Below are 23,407 nucleotides of genomic sequence, written 5' to 3'. Positions count from 1 at the left end.
ATGTTATTCTTGACTTTTCCATTCAGTAGTTCTTTCAATAGTTCACAAAGATTTATACAATTAACATGAAACATGCATCACAGCTCATTAATGATGAATTAACATGACATTAATATGTAACTAAGTTTGTGGTTAATTAATACATAAGTAATAGCATAATGCAATATTATTTGTGCCCTGTCAAGTAAAGTGATACCAATTAAAATATAGCAACTCCTCCCAGGTGGCCAATGCCAAGAGCAGGGACATGGCTGATGGTGTTTTTCTAATTAGCAGTGTAGACAGGGTAGCTGCTACACATCAGTTACAATTAAAAGGGAGCCTTTTAGCTCTACAGCTTACTGATGAACAGTGTACCTGTAAGCGCGAGTTTGAGTCAGCATGTGTGACACATATATTGGCATATCGTTTGGCAAAATGATCTAGAGAGGATGCATGGTAACAGCTCTAGCTTCTAGCATGAACAACTTTAGACATAAAGTAACAAAAATCTGAATTGTGCTTCTATAACCTGTGCAATTCTTACACATTTTATTTTAGCATGTTATGTAATTAAAACAGCTGCAAATGTCTGAAAAGTTCTCCAGTGAATAGATCACATGGAAGCCAGTCAAATACGAGTACATATTTATAATGCCTTTGATACCATTTTACCCATAACATGTTTTTTGTTATTTTTCTCTGGTTTTAGTAAAATGATGTAACATTTTGGTGCAAAAATGCAGAAAAGAAGACCGTAACTGGAAGCTAAAATGGCAAATATCTCGACGGCCACAGTGAACTTCCCTGGTGAACTGACATAAGCTGGGATAAAGGTGATCCAGACGGCACAGAATATGAGCATGCTGAAGGTGATGAATTTGGCTTCATTGAAGTTGTCAGGCAGCTTCCTGGCCAGAAAAGCCAGTACAAAGCACAGGGCAGAGAGGAGACCAATGTACCCCAGCACAGCCCAGAAGCCCACTGCTGACCCCACATCACACTCTAGAATGATCTTGTCTTTGTAGTATTTCATGTTCTTGTTGGGGAAAGGAGGGGATAATGTTAACCAGAGCACACAAATTAGCACCTGTATGAGAGTGAATGCAAGGACACTGAGCCTCTGCTGAGAAGGTCCAAACCATTTCATGACATTACTGCCTGGGAGTGTAGCCCTGAAGGCCATTAAAACCACTATTGTTTTCCCCAGAACACAAGAGATGCAGAGGACAAAGGTGATCCCAAACGCCGTGTGGCGCAGCATACAGGACCAGTGAGAGGGTCGGCCGATGAAAGTGAGTGAGCAGAGGAAACAGAGGGTCAGGGAAAAGAGCAGCAGGAAGCTCAGCTCAATGTTATTGGCTCTGACAACAGGTGTGTGTCTGTAACAGAAGAATATTCCCCCAATTGTCATAGTAAGACAACCCCCACATATAGAAAATGTTACCAACAGTATCCCCATAAGTTCTTGAAAAGTCAGAAATTCAATGGTTTTCAAGTTACATTCATTTCTTTCTTCATTTGAAGTGTATTCAAGAGGGCATGGGTCACATGTCACTGCATCTAAAAATGAAAATCTTGGTATTATTACTTTTACATTACTTTTATGAGGTGTTAAAAAGTAACAGTAATCATTAGTGAAACAATAGTGTACTAGCATGTACACTTTTAAAAGAATTAAAGTATTAGTGATAAAAATGTATGCTGTAATCTCACTTGTGGTGTTACTGAATTCACCATCTGCACAGGGGATACAGTCAAAACAACAAATGGGTTTGCCTTTCACAAATGCTCTGCGGGTCCCAGGACAACAACTGTTACTGCACACCGACTTTGGTACCTGGAGGACAATAACACAGAGGTCTCCATGCAGATGCTCACGTTCACGTCAGTTCAGAGCAGTAATCATTTATTTTTATATTTAATTACATTTTAATTCAAATGGCTTTGTTGCCTCCATTGTGGGAAACATGAACACATTGGATGTTTTTTCCTACTTCTGTGTCTTACCTCTCTCTGATCACCTGCCCAAATAGCACTGATGGTGTCCTTCATCAGAAATTTCTGTCCTTTTGACAGGGAAGCGTCATACAGTCCTATAGTCTCAAACACTATATCACCCCTGGCACCAAGCTGCCAGTTCACCAGAGCATATCTGGCTACAGGGTCTCCCTGCTGATCAAAGTTAACGCTTTCCCCATGTCTGGTTGAGAAGTTCACCTTAGTCAAGTAATGTAGCACCTAAAGAAGATATTTTGTATTTTAAAAACAAAAAAACGCCTGCTTAATCTCCATTGGAAATTGTGTGTATAAACTGAATGACACAGTTACCTTTACCTGCCATGGCTGAATGTTTTTGCTGTCTGCGCAGGTTTTGTTCTCAAATGGCCCTTGTCCACTTCTGCACATGATAAGGTTGTGGAGCGCATGAGCCACAGCATAAACGGCCTTGTACACGTTGTTAAGAAGGCTGGCATCTGACACATCGGTCAAGCGGGTCTCTGCTCCCCATAGAGACTCCTCTCCTGTACAGGCTGCCATGCTGCTCTGCTTCCTCGATGCCAACGTACAGCTGAACACACTCTCCCAGAGCTCCACTAAGCCAGTGTTCCCAGGCCTGCTGGATGGGCGGGCATCCATGAGAAACTCCCTCAGGCCTTGGATGTGCGCACTGGGGATGGCAAAGCCAATTGCGCCCCCCACTACTGCGTAACTCTTCGGGGAGGCGATATGCCTGTAAGTGATCCAGCCTTCACTACCTACCCACTGGAAACCGGTCACGTTCTGTAGAAAAAGCTCTTCGATAAGGATATCCAAATCTGTGCCATCTGTAAAAGCAACTATAACTTTAGATGTTGACTTTTTAATGGTTTCAACCGCATCAAGAAATTTTTGTCTAGGATCAGTTCTGTATATGGCCAGTGAGTACTCTATGCAGATTCCCTCTTTCTCAGCTGCATTGAGAAATGTGGTCATACCATTGTTGCCATAGTCACTGTTGGTTCTGATGGCCCCCACCCAGTTCCAACCAAAGTGTTTGACCAGCTGGGCCAGTGCTCTGCTCTGGTAGTAGTCACTGGGGATGGTTCTGAAGAAGGTGGGAAACTCTTTTCTGTTGCTTAGACATGCACAAGTGGCTGAATGACTGAGCTATAACCAACGAAATAAGCAAAAGTTCATATTTCTTAGCTGTTTTGTAGATTTTACTCATTAAATGTGCTCAAGTGAGGTCAGCTTGGACTTAATTTACACACTAAAGCTACAGAATAAAGTAAAAGACTTATTCAGGCACATGATGTGGTGGGGGGCTTGGGGTACCTGATCACTCGCCCCATTTGCCGGGCAAAATTTACAAAGCGGAACCCCCCCACACACACATACCAGGTCAACAAAATTTAGCCAGAGGACCTCCCCCATTTGAGCACGTGTCCCTCAAAAAGTTTCTGCACAGCACTAAACCAATTATTAATGGCATAAAATAAATATGATTGGAAATAATTGTACTGGAAAATATTTATTTCAAACCTGAAAAGACATTAACCCCACAAATGAAAAAAAATTCTTGATTTTTAAAAGTAGAGGTAAAGGGTTTTATTTGACTTACCACAGGTATATGAAAGGGTCCTACTGTTCTTGCAATACCTATAGTCGAAGTTGTTGTTGTGTCTCCAATCACAGCATGCACATTGGAAGGTTTCAGGCAGGCATTTGTCTCCTCCTCATGACCATTCATTAGAGCCAGTGAGGCCCTTACTGACAGGGGAATGCTGGGACAAGAGTCATATATCCTGTACCCCAGTGACACACCAGGGAGGATCTCTGAGCTGTTGTTTATCTCATCAATAGCAAAGATCATGGTTTGGGCATACTGCAGTTCCCCAGGATCCAGGCTGTTTGGATGAAACAGCTGACTTACCATAATGCTAACAATTTTATTATCAGGTTTTATTTGTTATAATGGATATAATGGATATATCTATCTTTGTCCTAATAGTAAAAAAAACACGGGGCACTGTCTTCCAGAACAGAGGGCTACATGGAGTTATTATTGACTGAAAATCAGTTGGAAGAAGTGATGAAAGATTGATTCTAATTTATTGCATTCTTTTATTTTATATTTATGGTTTAACATTTTTCCCATTGTTCACATTTGTTACTACTTTGTAATTTTAAATGAAACGTGACATGACTCATACATCTTTTATAGAGTTTCCTCTATTTTTCAAGTATATAATGTACTACAGTAGAATGCCTTCCCACTGTATTTTGCCTGGAAGCTTACAGTACTACAGTAATACTTAAAAACCAAATACATTTAACATATCATCTCAATTCAAGCTTACCCTTCACAACCGATGTTTCCTGGGTTGGCTTGAAGAGTGGGGTTTACACTCACAGGGTTTTGATGAAAAGAGAATATGCCTCCTATTGTAACGTCACCTTCCTTTGTAAACTCTGCGAGTTCTTTAGTTCCATGAGGTCGGCACACAGGCTCTTCAGCACCAATAAGCAAAACGAGTAACAGCACATCGGCCAGCAGTAGCATAGTGACACTTATGCGCGCCTCTTACCTGCAGGGTCCCGAGCCCTTGCTTTAGCAGTCATATTTATACATCTCTGCAAATTACACAACCAGCGTTTAATCAAAGGCCATGTCTCTGGTGAGTGGCATACCTCCCAGGGGGTGTACAGGAGCTCTTCCATAGCATGGCTACATGCAGCAGTTTGACGTCGTACCACCAGTTCTGAAATGATGAGTGGCAAAGCAGTTCTCTTGCTCTCAGTCATGTAAAGATAAAACATTTTGCCAAAATGTAACTGATCGTATACAACAAGCACAGATCCACGAATGAAATTGTAGATGAATACAAATGTCCATGTTTTATTGTGGGACCATGATTCAGGTTGTGTGGAGTTTGCGTGTTCTCCACATGTGGTCATGTGGTTTTCTCCAGACACCCCCTACAGTCCAAAACAAAATATGCTAAGGTGAATTGGAGATGCCAAATTGTGGGTAGGTGTGAATGTGTGTGCGAATGGTGTGTTTGCTCTAAAATGGGTTGGTGTCCCATGCTGAGTTATTCCCCGTGTTGTACCCATAGCTTCCAGGATAGGCTCTGCGACCCTGCATAAAATAAGCAGGTACAGAAAAGTGGCTGATGGGCTACAATTGTTATAGCATTGCTGTCATATTTTTAAGGAACAAAACAGTGTAATTTACACACAATAAAGTCACAGTGTTTAAAAGACTGTAAAATATGTAAGGGATGAACCATGATGAAGTGTGCGGTTATATTAAAATAATGAATGGCAACTTGTAATGCGGCCCAATGCAATGCAAAGGATTGCAGTCAGTCCCCCAGTTATGAACGAGATCCATTCCCTTAGCCTGTCTTTAAATTGAATTAAAAGTCGGCACAATAGTAATGCAGTATATAATAATACAGTAATGATTAAGGTAACTATACTGTATACGGTACAGTACTGTACCTCCAGCTGGAAAATTGCTGCAGCCACACAATGTATTTATGGGCGTCACTAAGTTGCGTGTGTGTTCGTTATTACAGACCACTGTACTGTACTGCACTGTGTTTTACATTATAGGCTTTATGGCAGTCTGTTCATAAATACAAATTGTCCATAAGTCAGAAGTTCTTAACCAGGGGACTGCCTGTATTCTCATATAACTGCACACCTCGAAGCTGTTTATCCCGCCTATACCATGAGTAACAAACAAAAAAACAATAAAAAGAATAAACTAAAAATGATTAATGTTACAGAAGAAAATAATTTCAGTTAGCATTCAGTAATGTTCCAATGTTCTCTTAAAAATACAGTCCCTATAAGGATACAGTGTCTGGTCAGGCCACCCGCTGGAAGTGGCAAGTCCATTAAGGTATGACAGAAACCATCGACAGACAGGCACTTGCGCTTTGAAAACGCAAATTATGGAAAATTATGCTGATAAGAATGACTACTTATTTAAGTAAAACGTAGCACAGGTTATTATATTAATGTGTAACAAAACATTAAACTGCATTAATATACAACTCTTATTAGGCTGCTGGAACTACCTGTACTGTTACAAGAAAATAGTCAACACCCATGTGACATCTCTTAACCAATAAAAATAGTATTTACCAAAGTCATAGTGTAACATATTCTAACTGTATAATCGGGTATTCAGATCCTTCTCAGGTGTTTTACTGTGGAACAAACTGAAGTGCTCTGTCTGGTCATTGTTCAGAAGTAAGAAGTGGTGGCTGTAAGTTACAGTACAGTAAAGGACACAATTAACACCATTTCACCACTTAGTTATTTGTCTGTCATATCTGTGTCTTGCTACTTAAATTGAGAATGTGTTTTACAAAATAAAAATCTGAATCTACATGGATTTTCCAAAGGCAGTGGAGCATAAACATCCAAAATGGCCACTTCCAGAGGTAGAAGAACACAGGGATGCTTGTGTTGAGATGGTAGGTCATGGATGGTAGTATCTCTGCAAAGAGCAAGGTAACACTCAGGGTCTCATAGACCGTGGAATAATATATACACAAGGCCGGAGTCTTTAATGGAAATAATGCAGCAGACAAAATGTGAATTTCTGAGTCTGCTTATGATTTTAAATGCTATGTGATAAATAAAGTTCAGCTTTACATTTATGGGGGTCAAAGCCCATCTCCGCTCTATGCGGTGAAGAATTTCTAAGATATAAAACTGGCATAATTGGTATTTCAAAATGTGTATATAAGCTGTGGTATACTGCCCTGCGTATACCCTAACTTTGTGCTCTATGTGTTCCAGTCCCCACCCACAACCCTTCCCAAAACAAGCAGTTACAAGATGGATGAATGGACAAAAATGAAACTCATCAGTCAGGAGCAGACTTTGCAGTTAGAGAAACGAAAGGCTGGAATCTGTAACTTGCAATTCGGATTTATTCTTATAGCGACTTGGGGGGCATTTTACCCATCAAGCTTTTTCGAGAGTTTAACTCTGGCTTTAACAGAATTATGTAACATTTGGGAACAAAAATGCAGAAAAGAAGGCCGTAACTAGAAGCTAAAATGGCAAATATCTCGACGGCCACAGTGAACTTCCCAGGTGAGCTGACATAAGCTGGGATAAAGGTGATCCAGACGGCACAGAATATGAGCATGCTGAAGGTGATGAATTTGGCTTCATTGAAGTTGTCAGGCAGCTTCCTGGCCAGAAAAGCCAGTACAAAGCACAGGGCAGAGAGGAGACCAATGTACCCCAGCACAGCCCAGAAGCCCACTGCTGACCCCACATCACACTCTAGAATGATCTTGTCTTTGTAGTACTTCGTGTTCTTGTTGGGGAAAGGAGGGGATAATGTCAACCAGAGCACACAAATTAGCACCTGTATGATAGTGAATACAAGAACACTGAGCCTCTGCTGAGAAGGTCCAAACCATTTCATGACATTACTGCCTGGGAGTGTAGCCCTGAAGGCCATTAACACCACTATTGTTTTCCCCAGAACACAAGAGATGCAGAGGACAAAGGTGATCCCAAACGCCGTGTGGCGCAGCATACAGGACCAGTGAGAGGGTCGGCCGATGAAAGTGAGTGAGCAGAGGAAACAGAGGGTCAGGGAAAAGAGCAGCAGGAAGCTCAGCTCAGAGTTGTTGGCTTTGACGATGGGTGTGTCCTTGTGTATGAAGAACACGGCGGCTACTGTTATGGTTAGACATGCCCCAAAAAGTGAGAAAATTATGAGCACTATTGCCATAGTTTCATCAAAGGATAGAAATTCAACTGTCTTTAATATGCATCTGTTTCTATATTCATTTGACCAGTATTCCAGATCACAAGGAATGCAGTCATTGGAATCTGTAAGAAAATTAGAATTTAGTTATGGAAATAGTTGATGATTATAAGCAGTTATTTATCAGTTTTATCAGATATCAAACATTTTAAAAATATGACCATTATCCATTACCTGTAGTATTGCTGATCTCCCCCTCAGCACAGGGTACACAGTCGTAGCAGCAGACAGGCTTCCCTCTCTGCACAGCCTTGCGGGTTCCTGGGAGACAGCTCTCACTGCACTTTGATTGGGGCATCTGTGTGACAGAGACAGAGCAGCACTTATCCCTCTCACTGATGGTGACGACGCAGAGCAATGACTTCATTTTGTTGTCACTGATCGCATGTGTGACACTTGGCATAATATTTGAAAGACTGGTAATCTATATATATTTTCAATTGAGTGTTTGGACCCTTACCTCTTGTTGACCACCTGCCCAGACCATACTGACTGGACTCATAACAAACTGTCGACCAGCTGGTAAGGTGGCGTTGTAGTAACCCACTGCCTTAAACTCTACAGCACCCGCAGGATTAAGCTGCCAGTTGACGACCTCGTATTTAGCCGCCGGGTCTCCGTTACCATCAAAGAAAACCCGTTCTCCAGTTTTCAAAGTGAAATTGACCTTTTGTAGAGACTCGAGGACCTGCAGTATGAAGAGACACTTCATTAAGTTTCACCATAGATTACTGGGCTTTTTGCTTTTGCTGTATTTCCACATTTTAGAGAATGAATTACCTGTCTGGGCTCAGTTTTTGATCTGCTTGCACAGCCTTGTGGAGTACAGTTCAGCAAGCTGTGCAGAGATTGTGCTACTGCATAAACAGCTTTGTAGACATTGTTAGTTATCCTTATCTCAGATTCATCAGTATATGGGTTATTTAGATCACTTAGGCTTTCAGTACCTGTGCAGGGTGCTTTGTATCTTGAATTATGTTCTGTTGTTAAGGAGCACTGAAAAGCCGTTTCCCAGAGGTCCTGGAGATCAGTGTTGTTTGGATTCACTGATGGGTGAAGTTTTAGCACAAATTCCTTCAAGCCGCTTATTTTAGCTCCCGTCACAGCAAACCCAATTGATCCACCAAGAACTCTGAAACTTGTTGGTGTCACAAGGCTGCTTGCAGTTATCCAGCCTTCAGTTCCAATCAGCTGAAGACCAGTTATGTTCTGTAACGTTAACTGGTCCAAGAAATGGTTCATTTCTAAAAGAGCCAAAAATGCCACAATTACCTTTGCTGTACCTTTTTTGATCACATCTATAACTTTCAGCAGCTTGTCAGGTTGTGTTCTGTGAAATTTCTCTGAATACTCAATACAGATTCCTTCTTGTCTAGCAGCCTCTATAAATGTGGCCATCCCATTGTTTCCATAGTCACTGTCACTCCTGACTGCCCCCACCCACGTCCAGCCAAAGTGTTTGACCAGCTGGACCAGTGCTCTGCTCTGGTAGTAGTCACTGGGGATGGTCCTGAAGAAGGACGGGTATTTGTCTCTGTTGCTCAGGCAGGCACAGGTGGCAAAGTGGCTGATCTGTGTGAATCATTTGGAAAAGAATGACAAACCTGTCAGAAAGCACCATTCTAACAGTATAACAATGCAGGGGGGTTTAGTGATTGCTGTTTTATTTGCTGGTTTTTAGGTATAAGAGAGGCCTGAATCATTTTCATATCCATAAGTATTTCTAATTTACAGAAGTGGGAAGCTTGTACATCAACTGTCAACGGTAATGATAGAACTAGAAAACCTCAATTAGTATGATGTATTATAGTGGCTGTTTCACTGGCTGTAGTTAAGAAGTCACTTGTTCCTGAACAGTCCTGTGATCTATGTTTTTTTGCTTTAGCAAGGCCATAAATTATATACACTTTTAGACTAAAAGAAAAACAACAAGTACCACAGTACATTAATCAATTGATTAACACATTTACAATTGCAACACTACAGAGACGTGTATGTCCACTGAGCATTCAGAGAGGTTCATTATTGAAAGAATTCTAACCGCTCTTACCACCGGGATCTGAAATGGCCCAACACTTGACGCAATAGCAATAGTGTCTGTTGACCCAGACTCCCCTATGATGGCCTGGACAGCTGCCGGTGTGGAGCAGGATGTATCACTCAGGCTTTCTTCATAGCCGTTCATCAGAGCCATCGCGGACCGTACTGAGAATGTTACTGAGGCACAGGTGTCGTAAATCTTATAACCCAGGGTCAAACCAGGCAGGATATCTGTTCTGTTGTTAATTTCTTCAATGGTAAAGATCATTGTTCGGGCCAGTCGGAACTCTCTGAAATTTACTCTGGACAGAGAATATGTACAGTTTTGGACAAGATACACAACATATTAGGAACATTTCACTGATCTATCAAAGCTAGTTTTTGGCATTTTAAAGGTCATTCAGTTACATCAAGTGCAAAGACGATGCAGGTGTCGAGGAAAAATTAAAAGGGGCAGGGAGAGGAGGAACAGACAGGGAGAGGAGGAACAGACAGGGAGAGTAGGAACAGGGAAGAACAGGGAGGTGGTAACATCAATGACTGTACTGGGGAGCTCAAGAAAGGGAGGCACTTTATACATCATTGACGAGGGAGCAGACAAGAGGCACCTGGGGTGATCCACAAGAGAGCTGTAACAAGAGGTAAGATCAAAGAAGCAAAAAGGGAGAGAACAAAGGGGAAGGGAGGCAGGGCATGACAATTCAGGCTCCAGCTTACCCTAAGCAGTCCACGTTTTTCGGCTTGGTTGTGAATTGGTTTTGTCTTTCGCCTGTTTTGCCATGGAGGTAGAAAACCCCTCCGAGGGTGATCTGGCCGTCTTGAGCGAAACTGGGCATGATGGCTCTCCCCAGCAGCCTGCATGCTGGAGTCTGTGCTGTGACAGGATAGGCTGCAAGAAGCAGCAGTGTCAGCTGCCCCAGCATCCCGGTCCGTAGGTAACAGACTCAGTGCTGCATGGTGCAGCTTATATGACAGGCGGCAGTGGCTGCGTCACCTCACTCAGTGACTCCAATTCCCCTTTGATTTGTGATTTTTTCCATAGGATACAGAAGATAGAACATGCTATTATGCAAATACTACTACTACTACTACTACTACTACTACTAATAATAATAATAATAATTATTATTATTATTATTATTATTATTATTATTATTATTATAGAGCTAGATAAGATTTTAACAACTCTGAGCTATTAGTTAAGTTCTACCAAACCAGCTTGATGGGCTGATTGGCCTCCTCTCATTTGTAAATTTCTCATGTTCTTAATAATGATAATAATTAAGATCAAGATGAATCTTTTTATTCATCTTGGGTAAATCCAGCATTCTATACTGTGGTATTTTGTCCTTATACTCGTGAGAGGTTACTTTATATTCAGAAGTCTCTCTCAACAATAGAGATATGTCCTGTCATTCTATTAAACTCTTTTTAGTCTTTTTACGTACACCATTATTGTTGCATGTTGCTATTGTGTCAAACCTAAAACGTCACATTTATCCATCCATCCATTTTCCAAACCGCTTATCCTACTGGGTCGCGGGAGGTCCGGAGCCTATCCCGGAATCAATGGGCACAAGGCAGGGAACAACCCAGGATGGGGGGCCAGCCCATCGCAGGGCACACTCACACACCATTCACTCACACATTCACACCTACGGGCAATTTAGCAACTCCAATTAGCCTCAGCATGTTTTTGGACTGTGGGGGGAAACCGGAGTACCCGGAGGAAACCCCACGACGACATGGGGAGAACATGCAAACTCCACACACATGTAACCTAGGCGGAAACTCAAACCCGGGTCCCAGAGATGTGAGGCAACAGTGCTAACTACTGCACCACCATGCCGCCCCCTGTGTTGTTGTTTTAAATTTAATTTCTCATTGCAATTAAATGGGAATAAAGTCTCCTTATTCTTTCCCACCAGAGAGGTTATGGTCTGTGCTCCTAACCAGCTTTGGTAGCCGGGGATTGTTCTGCCAGCACCTCTGTCTGATCTGCTGCCTGATTTGCAATGCACCAGCACCTCATAGCTCCTCCTGAAGGTGGTGGGTCCAAAGCAAAACGGTCCCTCGTGGCTCATCTGGGTTGTGCCTAGCTGTACCCCATGGGTGAAGGTCTGACCATCAGGCGCTCACTGAGAAGCTCCCCCCCCAGGCCTGTGACAGTGAGATATCAGTCCATTTTTGTATTTTTCTTAGGGGTTGATTGAATCGCCCTTAGTCTGGCCCATAACCCAGGACCAATTTGTCATTGGAAACCCTGCCCCCACAACATAGCTACCAGGATCATTAGCCTCACAACACCCCTCCAGTAAGTCGGCGATTCATCAATAAAGTACCAATTATTATTAAATCAGGATCATGATTTAATAACAACAGAGAAATGGAATATTGTTTTTTTAGAAGTATGTTTGAATCAATAGGGCGGCATGGTGGTGCAGTGGTTAGCACTGTCGCCTCACACCTCTGGGACCCGGGTTCGAGTCTCCGCCTGGGTCACATGTGTGCGGAGTTTGCATGTTCTCCCCGTGTCGTCGTGGGGTTTCCTCCGGGTACTCCGGTTTCCCCCCACAGTCCAAAAACATGCTGAGGCTAATTGGAGTTGCTGAATTGCCCGTAGGTGTGCATGTGTGAGTGAATGGTGTGTGAGTGTGCCCTGCGATGGGCTGGCCCCCCATCCTGGGTTGTTCCCTGCCTCGTGCCCATTGATTCCGGGATAGGCTCCGGACCCCCCGCGACCCAATAGGATAAGCGGTTTGGAAAATGGATGGATGGATGGATGTTTGAATCATCATTGATATTTATCATTAATTATAAAAGACATGTTCGTGTAAGTTAAAATGCTTGACAAGCCAAATGTTTCCTATCGAAACTAAAACACCACACAGTAGTATGCTTTTTGGCTGTTGTAATTTCAGAGTTCATCTTGTGTTTTATAACTTTGCAGTTATAAAACCTCAGCTAAGTATACTATGATTATAGGTAATTTGACAGCTGATGACAACAGTGTGATCCAAAATCAATGTAGCCACACCTCATTTTCGATAGATCTTTCAGAAAAATAATATTCTTCGGGTCTGCTTCTATTATTTTATTTACCATAAAACATTTTTTTTAATGTATTACATTTTAAAAGGTTAATATTTCTATTTTAGATTAAGAAAACTGCAGGCAACGAACAATTAACCTTTCACCACTCTGCATTTTTTAAGGAAAGGTGAACAATTTGTATCTGCTTTTACTATATGGATTGCTATGAGAATATTTTAGACATTCAGAAAGAATCTATATGGATTCTCAAAAGGCAGTGGAGCATAAACAACCAAAATGGCCACTTCCAGTGATAGAGGAGCACAGGGGTGCTGGTGTAGAGATGGTAGGTCAGCAGTGTCTCTGTAGAGAGCAAGATCACACTCAGGGACTCACAGAGAGACATAATTCATATACAAGACTGGAGTCTTTAAAAGGGTATTGAACATAAATTTTACTGCATCTCTCTGTGGTTTACAGTGATAACTCGTCAGTGAGTTGCATGCTACAGTATGTGATGATGCATTTGTTGGCAGTTAAAGAAATGAATGGCTGCGATGTGTGAATGTGTAACTTGCAATTAGGTTTCTTATAGGGACTTGGTGGGTATTTTACCCATCAAGCTTTTTCGTGAGTTAAACTCAGGCTTTAACAGAATTATGTAGCATTTGGGAACAAAAATGCAGAAAAGAAGGCCGTAACTAGAAGCTAAAATGGCAAATATCTCGACGGCCACAGTGAACTTCCCAGGTGAGCTGACATAAGCTGGGATAAAAGTGATCCAGACGGCGCAGAATATGAGCATGCTGAAGGTGATGAATTTGGCTTCATTGAAGTTGTCAGGCAGCTTCCTGGCCAGAAAAGCCAGTACAAAGCACAGGGCAGAGAGGAGACCAATGTACCCCAGCACAGCCCAGAAGCTCACTGCTGACCCCACATCACACTCTAGAATGATCTTGTCTTTGTAGTACTTCGTGTTCTTGTTGGGGAAAGGAGGGGATAATGTCAACCAGAGCAGACAAATTAGCACCTGTATGAGAGTGAATACAAGAACACTGAGCCTCTGCTGAGAAGGTCCAAACCATTTCATGACATTACTGCCTGGGAGTGTAGCCCTGAAGGCCATTAACACCACAATTGTTTTCCCCAGAACACAAGAGATGCAGAGGACAAAGGTGATTCCAAACGCTGTGTGGCGCAGCATACAGGACCAGTTGGAAGGTGGTCCAATGAAAGTGAGTGAGCAGAGGAAACAGAGGGTCAGGGAAAAGAGCAGCAGGAAGCTCAGCTCAGAGTTGTTGGCTTTGACGATGGGTGTGTCCTTGTGTATGAAGAACACAGTGCCTGCAACTATGGTTATACATGCCCCAAAAAGTGAGAAAATTATGAGCACTATTGCCATAGTTTCATCAAAAGATAAATATTCAACTGTCTTTAATATGCATCTGTTTCTATATTCATTTGACCAGTATTCCAGATCACAAGGAATGCAGTCATTAGAATCTGTAAGAAAATTAGAATTCAGTTATGGAAATAGTTGATGATTATGAGCTATTATTTATCAGTTTTATCTAGATATCAAACATTTTAAAAATATGACCATTATCCATTACCTGTAGTATTGCTGATCTCCCCCTCAGCACAGGGTACACAGTCGTAGCAGCAGACAGGCTTCCCTCTCTGCACGGCCTTGCGGGTTCCTGGGGGACAGCTCTCACTGCACTTTGATTGGGGCATCTGTGTGACAGAGACAGAGCAGCACTTATCCCTCTCACTGATGGTGACAACGCAGAGCAATGACTTCATTTTGTTGTCCCTGATCGCATGTGTGACACTTGGCATAATGTTTGAAAGACTGGTAATCTACATATATTTTCAATTGAGTGTTTGGACCCTTACCTCTCGTTGACCACCTGCCCAGACCATACTGACTGGACTCATAACAAACTGTCGACCAGCTGGTAAGGTGGCGTCGTAGTAACCCACTGCCTTAAGCTCTACAGCACCCACAGGATTAAGCTGCCAGTTGACGACCTCGTATTTAGCCGCCGGGTCTCCGTTACCATCAAAGAAAACCCGTTCTCCAGTTTTCAAAGTGAAATTGACCTTTTGTAGAGACTCGAGGACCTGCAGTATGAAGAGACACTTACTATTAAGTTTCACCATGGATTACTGGGCTTTTTGCTTTTGCTGTATTACCACATTTTAGAGAATGAATTACCTGTCTGGGCTCAGTTTTTGATCTGCTTGCACAGCCTTGTGGAGTACAGTTCAGCAAGCTGTGCAGAGATTGTGCTACTGCATAAACAGCTTTGTAGACATTGTTAGTTATCCTTATCTCAGATTCATCAGTATATGGGTTATTTAGATCACTTAGGCTTTCAGTACCTGTGCAGGGTGCTTTGTATCTTGAATTATGTTCTGTTGTTAAGGAGCACTGAAAAGCCGTTTCCCAGAAGTCCTGGAGATCAGTGTTGCTTGGATTCATTGAGGGGTGAAGTTTCAGCACAAATTCCTTCAAGCCGCTTATTTTAGCTCCTGTCACAGCAAACCCAACCGACCCACCAAGAGCTCTGAAACTTGTTGGTGTTGCTAAACTCCTTCCAGACATCCAGGCTTCAGTTCCAATAAATTGGAAACCAGTTATGTTTTGAATGATTAACTGGTCCAAGAAATAATACATTTCCAAAATAGCGACAAAAGCCACAATTACCTTTGCTGTACCCTTTTTAATCACATCTATAACTTCAAGTAATTTTTCTGGTTGTGTTCTGTGAAATTTCTCTGAATACTCAATACAGATTCCTTCTTGTCTAGCAGCCTCTATAAATGTGGCCATCCCATTGTTTCCATAGTCACTGTCACTCCTAACTGCCCCCACCCACGTCCAGCCAAAGTGTTTGACCAGCTGGACCAGTGCTCTGCTCTGATAGTAGTCACTGGGAATGGTCCTGAAGAAATTTGGGTATTTTCTTCTGTCGCTCAAGCAGGCACATGTGGCAAGATGGCTGATCTGCAAAGACATGTCACAGATATTTATAAATATGTAAGAGAGATTTACTGTTGTTTATTTGGCAAAGATTTTTTTCTGAATGTTTGAAATCACTTACCCATTCCGGTGTACTATTCATTTTTGCTAAATTTTTGTACAATGATACATTTTTAAAATAAATGTAATAATTTTTTGATGTTTAGATGAACTGCAATTATTTTGTTTTAGTTTTCCACTTCAGTAATCATGTACAAATATTTTCTGGAACACTGAAATATTTACTAATATAATGATTATATTGTTACCTTTATACTAATTTACATCAAATATAATACTGTATGCTTCGTGACTGAAAAAATTCAAATCATTATTACCACTGGGATCAAGAATGGTCGGACACTTGATGCAACAGCAATAGTGTCTGTTGACCCAGACTCCCCTATGATGGTCTGGACAGCTGCAGGTCTGGAGCAGGATGTATCACTCAGGCTTTCTTCATAGCCGTTCATCAGAGCCATCGCTGACCGTACTGAGAATGTTACTGAGGCACAGGTGTCATAAATCTTATAACCCAGGGTCAAACCAGGCAGGATATCTGTTCTGTTGTTTATTTCTTCAATGGTAAAGATCATTGTTTGGGCCAGTCGGAACTCTCTGAAATTTACTCTGGACAGAGGACATTGTTATTTGCAATATTAGACAAGATCCATAACATATTTCACTGATCTATCAAAGCTAATTTTTGGAATTTTAAAGCTCATTCAGGTTCCAACTCCAACTTACCCTAAGCAGTCCACGTTTTTGGGCTTGGTTCTGAATTGGTTTTGTGTTTCACCTGTTCTTCCATGGAGGAAGAAAACCCCTCCGAGGGTGATCTGGCCGTCTTGAGCGAAACTGGGCATGATGGCTCTCCCCAGCAGCCTGCATGCTGGAGTCTGTGCTGTGACAGGAAAGGCTGCGAGAAGCAGCAGTGTCAGCTGCCCCAGCATCCCGGTCCGTAGGTAACAGACTCAGTGCTGCATGGTGCAGCTTATATGACAGGCGGCAGTGGCTGCGTCACCTCACTCAGTGACTCCAATTCCCCTTTGATTTGTGACTTTTTCCCTAAGGTGCATGTTTCCGGGATCTTTTGTTATTTTTCAGCTCATAATTTATCAGGTTATCCAGGTGTACACAATGCCTTCACCTTGTTGCATTTACTTAATCAATTCATTCATTTTCCTTAGTTAATGGATGTGTTACATTGACCAGCTTATTGGTTTAGGAGAGCGTACAGGAAAACATCAGATTGTGTACGTTACTGTCCATTAGAATTTGGGGATCACAATGAAAGTACAATGCCATCGGGCTTACAGACACTGAGTATGAATGGCCTTGTACACCATTTCATTTTAATAATAGAGAAACTGTAGCTGCCATTTTGTTAATGATTCTGTGATTCTTTATTTGCTATAAGCATGACTGCAGATACATTGGAATGCTTCTCTGCACATTTCCCGTCTTGCCCTCCTTTGAGATTTACACACACATACAGGTGAGAGCGAAGCTTGGGGTCCGAGCGCAGGGTCAGCCAGCGTGCAGCATCCCTGTTGTAATCGGGGTTTGAGAGATTGTTCCGGGGTGCTGCGTTGTCGTTGGCCCCTTTGCCCCAGCAAGATTCCACAGATAAAATTTCAATAGTTCTTCTAAATTAAATTGTTCTTGTCATTGGTAGCATTGTGAGCACTTTTTGTTTTTGCATCAAAATGGGTTAGGTGAACTATCATGTTCTTTAAATGAATACGATAGGTTTATTCTAAAGAAAACACAGTGATGAATGACTCATTTCGAGAAACTATAATATTACAAAACACCGTTAAATTTGATTACATAGCCGAAAATATTTTTAACATGAATTTTACTCATTAATACATGTTCATGTTTCAGCAAAGCAATGCAGATTAAGTACAGTATTCAGGGGTATTTCCTGAAACCAATAGCCAGATTTAATTACTATTATACCTAATAGAGTAACAGGAATGTTCTTCTAAATATCAGAGAAGACAGGAAATGGAATGCTAGTATATATTCCCACATCGAAATTCTTAATTCAGTTTTTTTTCTGTGCATTAGAAAATACCTTTATTAACTGTTATATGTAGTTTGACTGTTATATGATGAAGGTGACAACTTCACACAGTCCATTCCTCCTCACAACTCCGTGGCATTGCTGATAATTACTACTGTTCCTTAAATGAATTAGAATTTAGAATTTAATGGTTAATTGTCATTGTTGACACAGCACAGCACACAACAACAAAATGTGTTCTCTGCATTTAACCCATATGTGACATAACAGGGGGCAGCTAATTCAACACCTGGGGAGCAGTGCTTGGGGGCGGTACCTTGCTCAGGGTACCTCAGTTCTGCCTTGTTGGTCAGGGATTCAAACCTGCAATCTTTCAATTACAAGTGCACATTCCTAACCATTAAGCCACCGCTGCCCTAATTTTATGTGGAGCCCTAATTACATGTAGAATGTACATGGATTCTCCAAAGGCAGTAGTACATAAACATCCAAAATGGCCACTTCCAGTGGTAGAAGAGCACAGGAAGGCTGGTGTAGAGATGGAAGATCCTCAGCAGTGTCTCTGTTGAGAGCAAGATCACACTCAGAGAACCACAGAGAGACAGAGAGATAATTCAAATGCAAGCGTGGAATCTTTAATGCGGGATAGAACTAAGTGCTTACTGTGTCTATCTGTGGTTTCTTGTGATAGAACTGGCATTTGCTTTTTTGTGATAAACAAAGTCAGACTCAATGTGGACCAAACTGTGCATGATGTACAGTATTTGTTTTATATAGTAACATGTAAGCCATAGGGGCGGCATGGTGGTGCAGTGGTTAGCACTGTCGCCTCCCATCACTGGGACCTGGGTTCCGTGTGTGGAGTCGCATGTTCTCCCCATGTCTTTGTGGGGTTTCTTCCAGGTACTCGGGTTTCTCCCCACGGTCCAACAACATGCTGAGGTTAATTAGAGTCACCAAATTGCTTGTCGGTATGTGATCGGGCCCTGCAATGGTTTGGTTCCCCATCCTGGGTTGTTCCCTGTCTTCCGCCACTAGGCTCCAGACTCCTCGCGACCCTGAACAGGATATGTAGTTTCATAAAATGGATGGATGGATGTACACTATATGTTGTTTAAATGCAAATGTGCACAAATACTGATAATATTTTACTTGAAGGAGCAAAAATTATGTAGTAGTAGTACATTTAATTAACCAGAAACTAAGTGTTGGAAATGTACTGATCCCTTCTTTGTTCACCATTAGTCAATCATCATGATTCATGTATTTCATCCATCCATCCATCCATTGTCCTGAAAACGCTTCTATTTAGGGTTATGGGGGTTTGGAGCCTATCCCAGAGGCTATGAGCGCAATGCAGGGAACAACCCTGGATGGGGTGTGAACCCATCACAGGACACACTCACATACCTAGAAGCAATTTGGTAATTCCAAATTAACCTCAGCATGTTTTTGGACTGGGGGGGGCAAGCAGCATACCGGAGGAAACCCCATGAGGACACGGGACACATGCAAACTCCACACACATGGAGCACTGTCGCCTGACATTTCTGGGACCTGGGTTCCATGTATGTGGCGTAGACTAATCCCAAATCGCAGACGTGTGAGGTGATGGTACTAAACACGGCACCACCATGCCACCCCACCCTCCCCCCTGTATATTGTATATTTGTTCATGATTTTTACTTGAATTGAAACTTAGTTACTAAGTTACTTGTACCCTCTCAAGTAACCAAAATAGTTTATAGTAGTGCTCCACCTTTATATTACAAACTTGCTGCATTGTTTGACTTTTCATTCACTTTACTTGTGAAGTAGTGGAGATAATGGATGCTTGAATCCATGGCCGATATAAATATTGTTTATTTTTTATAGAGACTTGGTGGGCATTTTCCCCATTAAGTGTTTTCTTGAGTTTAATTCAGGCTTTAACAGAATAATGTAACTCTTGGGTGCAAAAATGCAGAAAAGAAGGCCGTAACTAGAAGCTAAAATAGCAAATATCTCGACGGCCACAGTGAACTTCCCAGGTGAGCTGACATAAGCTGGGATAAAGGTGATCCAGACAGCAGTGAATATGAGCATGCTGAAGGTGATGAATTTGGCTTCATTGAAGTTGTCAGGCAGCTTCCTGGCCAGAAAAGCCAGTACAAAGCACAGGGCAGAGAGGAGACCAATGTACCCCAGCACAGCCCAGAAGCCCACTGCTGACCCCACATCACACTCTAGAATGATCTTGTCTTTGTAGTACTTCATGTTCTTGTTGGGAAAAGGAGGAGATAATGTTAACCAGAGCACACAAATTAGCACCTGTATGAGAGTGAATACAAGGACACTGAGCCTCTGCTGAGAAGGTCCAAACCATTTCATGACATTACTGCCTGGGAGTGTAGCCCTGAAGGCCATTAACACCACTATTGTTTTCCCCAGAACACAAGAGATGCAGAGGACAAAGGTGATCCCAAACGCCGTGTGGCGCAGCATACAGGACCAGTGAGAGGGTCGGCCGATGAAAGTGAGTGAGCAGAGGAAACAGAGGGTCAGGGAAAAGAGCAGCAGGAAGCTCAGCTCAGAGTTGTTGGCTTTGACGATGGGTGTGTCCTTGTGTATGAAGAACACAGTGCCTACTAGTATGGTTAGACATGCCCCAAGAAGTGAGAAAATAACAAGAATTATTCCCATTGTTTCATCGTATGAAAGAAATTCAGTAGTTTTCAATACACAATTGTCTCTCCTGACATTTGACCAGTACTCCTCGGGACACTGAATGCAGTCATTAGAATCTGGAAGACAAGTATAACGTCTTTGATTAGAATTACAATACATAGACTCTAATTTAATACTATGACCCTGACCAGGATGGGAAATGAACAGTGTTATCTAGAAGAAGATATTCTTGTGTTACCTGTAACATTGCTGATCTCCCCCTCAGCACAGGGTACACAGTCGTAGCAGCAGACAGGCTTCCCTCTCTGCACGGCCTTGCGGGTTCCTGGGGGACAGCTCTCACTGCACTTTGATTGGGGCATCTGTGTGACAGAGACAGAGCAGCACTTATCCCTCTCACTGATGGTGACAACGCAGAGCAATGACTTCATTTTGTTGTCCCTGATCGCATGTGTGACACTTGGCATAATGTTTGAAAGACTGGTAATCTACATATATTTTCAATTGAGTGTTTGGACCCTTACCTCTTGTTGACCACCTGCCCAGACCATACTGACTGGACTCATAACAAACTGTCGACCAGCTGGTAAGGTGGCGTCGTAGTAGCCCACTGCCTTAAACTCTACAGCACCCACAGGATTAAGCTGCCAGTTGACGACCTCGTATTTAGCCGCCGGGTCTCCGTTACCATCAAAGAAAACCCGTTCTCCAGTTTTCAAAGTGAAATTGACCTTTTGTAGAGACTCGAGGACCTGCAGTATGAAGAGACACTTACTATTAAGTTTCACCATAGATTACTGGGCTTTTTGCTTTTGCTGTATTTCCACATTTTAGAGAATGAATTACCTGTCTGGGCTCAGTTTTTGATCTGCTTGCACAGCCTTGTGGAGTACAGTTCAGCAAGCTGTGCAGAGATTGTGCTACTGCATAAACAGCTTTGTAGACATTGTTAGTTATCCTTATCTCAGATTCATCAGTGTACTGGTTTTTCAGATCACTTAGGCTTTCAGTACCTGTGCAGGGTGCTTTGTATCTTGAATTATGTTCTATTGTTAAGGAGCACTGAAAAGCCGTTTCCCAGAAGTCTTGGAGATCAGTGTTGTTTGGATTCACTGATGGGTGAAGTTTCAGCACAAATTCCTTCAAGCCGCTTATTTTAGCTCCTGTCACAGCAAACCCAATTGATCCACCAAGAACTCTGAAACTTGTTGGTGTCACAAGGCTGCTTGCAGTTATCCAGCCTTCAGTTCCAATCAGCTGAAGACCAGTTATGTTCTGTAATGTTAACTGGTCCAAGAAATGGTTCATTTCTAAAAGAGCCAAAAATGCCACAATTACCTTTGCTGTACCTTTTTTGATCACATCTATAACTTTCAGCAGCTTGTCAGGTTGTGTTCTGTGAAATTTCTCTGAATACTCAATACAGATTCCTTCTTGTCTAGCAGCCTCTATAAATGTGGCCATCCCATTGTTTCCATAGTCACTGTCACTCCTGACTGCCCCCACCCAGGTCCAGCCAAAGTGTTTGACCAGCTGGGCCAGTGCTCTGCTCTGATAGTAGTCACTGGGGATGGTCCTGAAGAAGGACGGGTATTTGTCTCTGTTGCTCAGGCAGGCACAGGTGGCAAAGTGGCTGATCTGTGTGAATCAGATATACAGTAAAAAATACAAGAATATTCTCTAATGTTGTACATGTTCACCTGGCGGCGTTCACCACATTACGGATGACCTTTGCACATTACATTTTGCAGTGTTGCTTAGCATATGTTTTTATTTAATTTACTTATATAGTGGTCATCTTGAGTATTATTCTAAGTTTTTGATTCTTCTTAATAATTCTATCTGTTTAACACCTTGAGCTGACTTGCAGTGTCCAATTTATTGACAAAATTATAAGCACTCTTACCACTGGAATTTGAAATGGCCCAGCACTTGACGCAATGGCCATAGTGTTTGTTGACCCAGACTCCCCTATGATGGCCTGGACAGCTGCAGGTCTGGAGCAGGATGTATCACTCAGGCTTTCTTCATAGCCGTTCATCAGAGCCATCGCAGACCGTACTGAGAATGTTACTGAGGCACAGGTGTCATAAATCTTATAACCCAGGGTCAAACCAGGCAGGATATTTGTTCTGTTGTTTATTTCTTCAATGGCAAAGATCATTGTTTGGGCCAGTCGGAACTCTCTGAAATTTACTCTGGACAGAGGACATTGTTATTTGCAATATTAGACAAGATCCATAACATATTTCACTGATCTATCAAAGCTAATTTTTGGAATTTTAAAGCTCATTCAGGCTCTAGCTTACCCTAAGCAGTCCACGTTTTTGGGCTTGGTTCTGAATTGGTTTTGTGTTTCGCCTGTTTTTCCATGGAGGGAAAAAACTGCACCCAGGATGATCTGGCCGTCTTGAGCGAAACTGGGCATGATGGCTCTCCCCAGCAGCCTGCATGCTGGAGTCTGTGCTGTGACAGGAAAGGCTGCGAGAAGCAGCAGTGTCAGCTGCCCCAGCATCCCAGTCCGTAGGTAACAGACTCAGTGCTGCATGGTGCAGCTTATATGACAGGCGGCAGTGGCTGCGTCACCTCACTCAGTGACTCCAATTCCCCTTTGATTTGTGACTTTTTCCCTAAGGTGCATGTTTCTGGGATCTTTTGTTATTTTTCAGCTCATAATCAGATTAATGCTATCGCTGCTGTTAATCAGGTTTCCATGTATATGCAATGCCTTCACTTTTTTGCATTTACTTATTCAATTTATTCATTTTCCATAGTTGATAGCTGTATTATTTTGATCAGTTTGTCGCTTTTGGACATCCATCCATCCATCCATCCA

At 42.2% G+C, this 23,407-nt stretch overlaps 4 protein-coding genes across 6 annotated transcripts; all 4 read right to left on the bottom strand.

Annotated features, from left to right (window-relative positions):
- Nucleotides 1–26: 26 nt before the first annotated feature.
- LOC125712175 (extracellular calcium-sensing receptor-like) lies at nucleotides 27–4,526 on the bottom strand. The gene is made up of 6 exons (XM_048981944.1): nucleotides 4,323–4,526; nucleotides 3,584–3,869; nucleotides 2,317–3,129; nucleotides 1,990–2,220; nucleotides 1,696–1,819; nucleotides 27–1,542 (listed from the first exon to the last, which is right to left on the bottom strand). The coding sequence occupies exons 1-6, from the start codon at nucleotides 4,523–4,525 to the stop codon at nucleotides 629–631; spliced, it is 2,571 nt and encodes an 856-aa protein (XP_048837901.1). The 5' UTR covers nucleotide 4,526; the 3' UTR covers nucleotides 27–628.
- A 1,764-nt stretch (nucleotides 4,527–6,290) lies between these two features.
- LOC125712178 (extracellular calcium-sensing receptor-like) lies at nucleotides 6,291–16,836 on the bottom strand. Of its 2 annotated transcripts, none has more exons than XM_048981949.1 (6): nucleotides 16,620–16,836; nucleotides 16,211–16,502; nucleotides 15,066–15,857; nucleotides 14,744–14,971; nucleotides 14,458–14,581; nucleotides 6,291–6,478 (listed from the first exon to the last, which is right to left on the bottom strand). In XM_048981949.1, the coding sequence occupies exons 1-6, from the start codon at nucleotides 16,823–16,825 to the stop codon at nucleotides 6,306–6,308; spliced, it is 1,815 nt and encodes a 604-aa protein (XP_048837906.1). In that variant the 5' UTR covers nucleotides 16,826–16,836; the 3' UTR covers nucleotides 6,291–6,305. The 2 variants fall into 2 exon arrangements, with proteins under 2 accessions (XP_048837906.1, XP_048837904.1); XM_048981947.1 differs by lacking the exon at nucleotides 6,291–6,478 and adding an exon at nucleotides 12,595–14,347.
- Nucleotides 6,739–10,745, bottom strand: LOC125712179 (extracellular calcium-sensing receptor-like). Its single transcript, XM_048981950.1, has 6 exons — nucleotides 10,529–10,745; nucleotides 9,822–10,113; nucleotides 8,552–9,343; nucleotides 8,232–8,459; nucleotides 7,946–8,069; nucleotides 6,739–7,836 (listed from the first exon to the last, which is right to left on the bottom strand). The coding sequence occupies exons 1-6, from the start codon at nucleotides 10,732–10,734 to the stop codon at nucleotides 6,923–6,925; spliced, it is 2,556 nt and encodes an 851-aa protein (XP_048837907.1). The 5' UTR covers nucleotides 10,735–10,745; the 3' UTR covers nucleotides 6,739–6,922.
- A 934-nt stretch (nucleotides 16,837–17,770) lies between the features above and the next one.
- On the bottom strand, nucleotides 17,771–23,097 carry LOC125712180 (extracellular calcium-sensing receptor-like). 2 transcript variants are annotated; one of them, XM_048981952.1, is made up of 6 exons: nucleotides 22,881–23,097; nucleotides 22,478–22,769; nucleotides 21,418–22,209; nucleotides 21,096–21,323; nucleotides 20,810–20,933; nucleotides 17,771–18,466 (listed from the first exon to the last, which is right to left on the bottom strand). In XM_048981952.1, the coding sequence occupies exons 1-6, from the start codon at nucleotides 23,084–23,086 to the stop codon at nucleotides 18,339–18,341; spliced, it is 1,770 nt and encodes a 589-aa protein (XP_048837909.1). In that variant the 5' UTR covers nucleotides 23,087–23,097; the 3' UTR covers nucleotides 17,771–18,338. The 2 variants fall into 2 exon arrangements, with proteins under 2 accessions (XP_048837909.1, XP_048837908.1); XM_048981951.1 differs by lacking the exon at nucleotides 17,771–18,466 and adding an exon at nucleotides 19,774–20,687.
- Between the last annotated feature and the right edge of the window lie 310 nt (nucleotides 23,098–23,407).

Source organism: Brienomyrus brachyistius, chromosome 17 (genome assembly GCF_023856365.1).
Source record: "Brienomyrus brachyistius isolate T26 chromosome 17, BBRACH_0.4, whole genome shotgun sequence".
In the NCBI taxonomy this organism is placed as follows: Eukaryota; Metazoa; Chordata; class Actinopteri; order Osteoglossiformes; family Mormyridae; genus Brienomyrus; species Brienomyrus brachyistius.
Note: the sequence above shows the minus strand (reverse complement) of the source record. Positions and strands in the feature narration are given on the sequence as shown.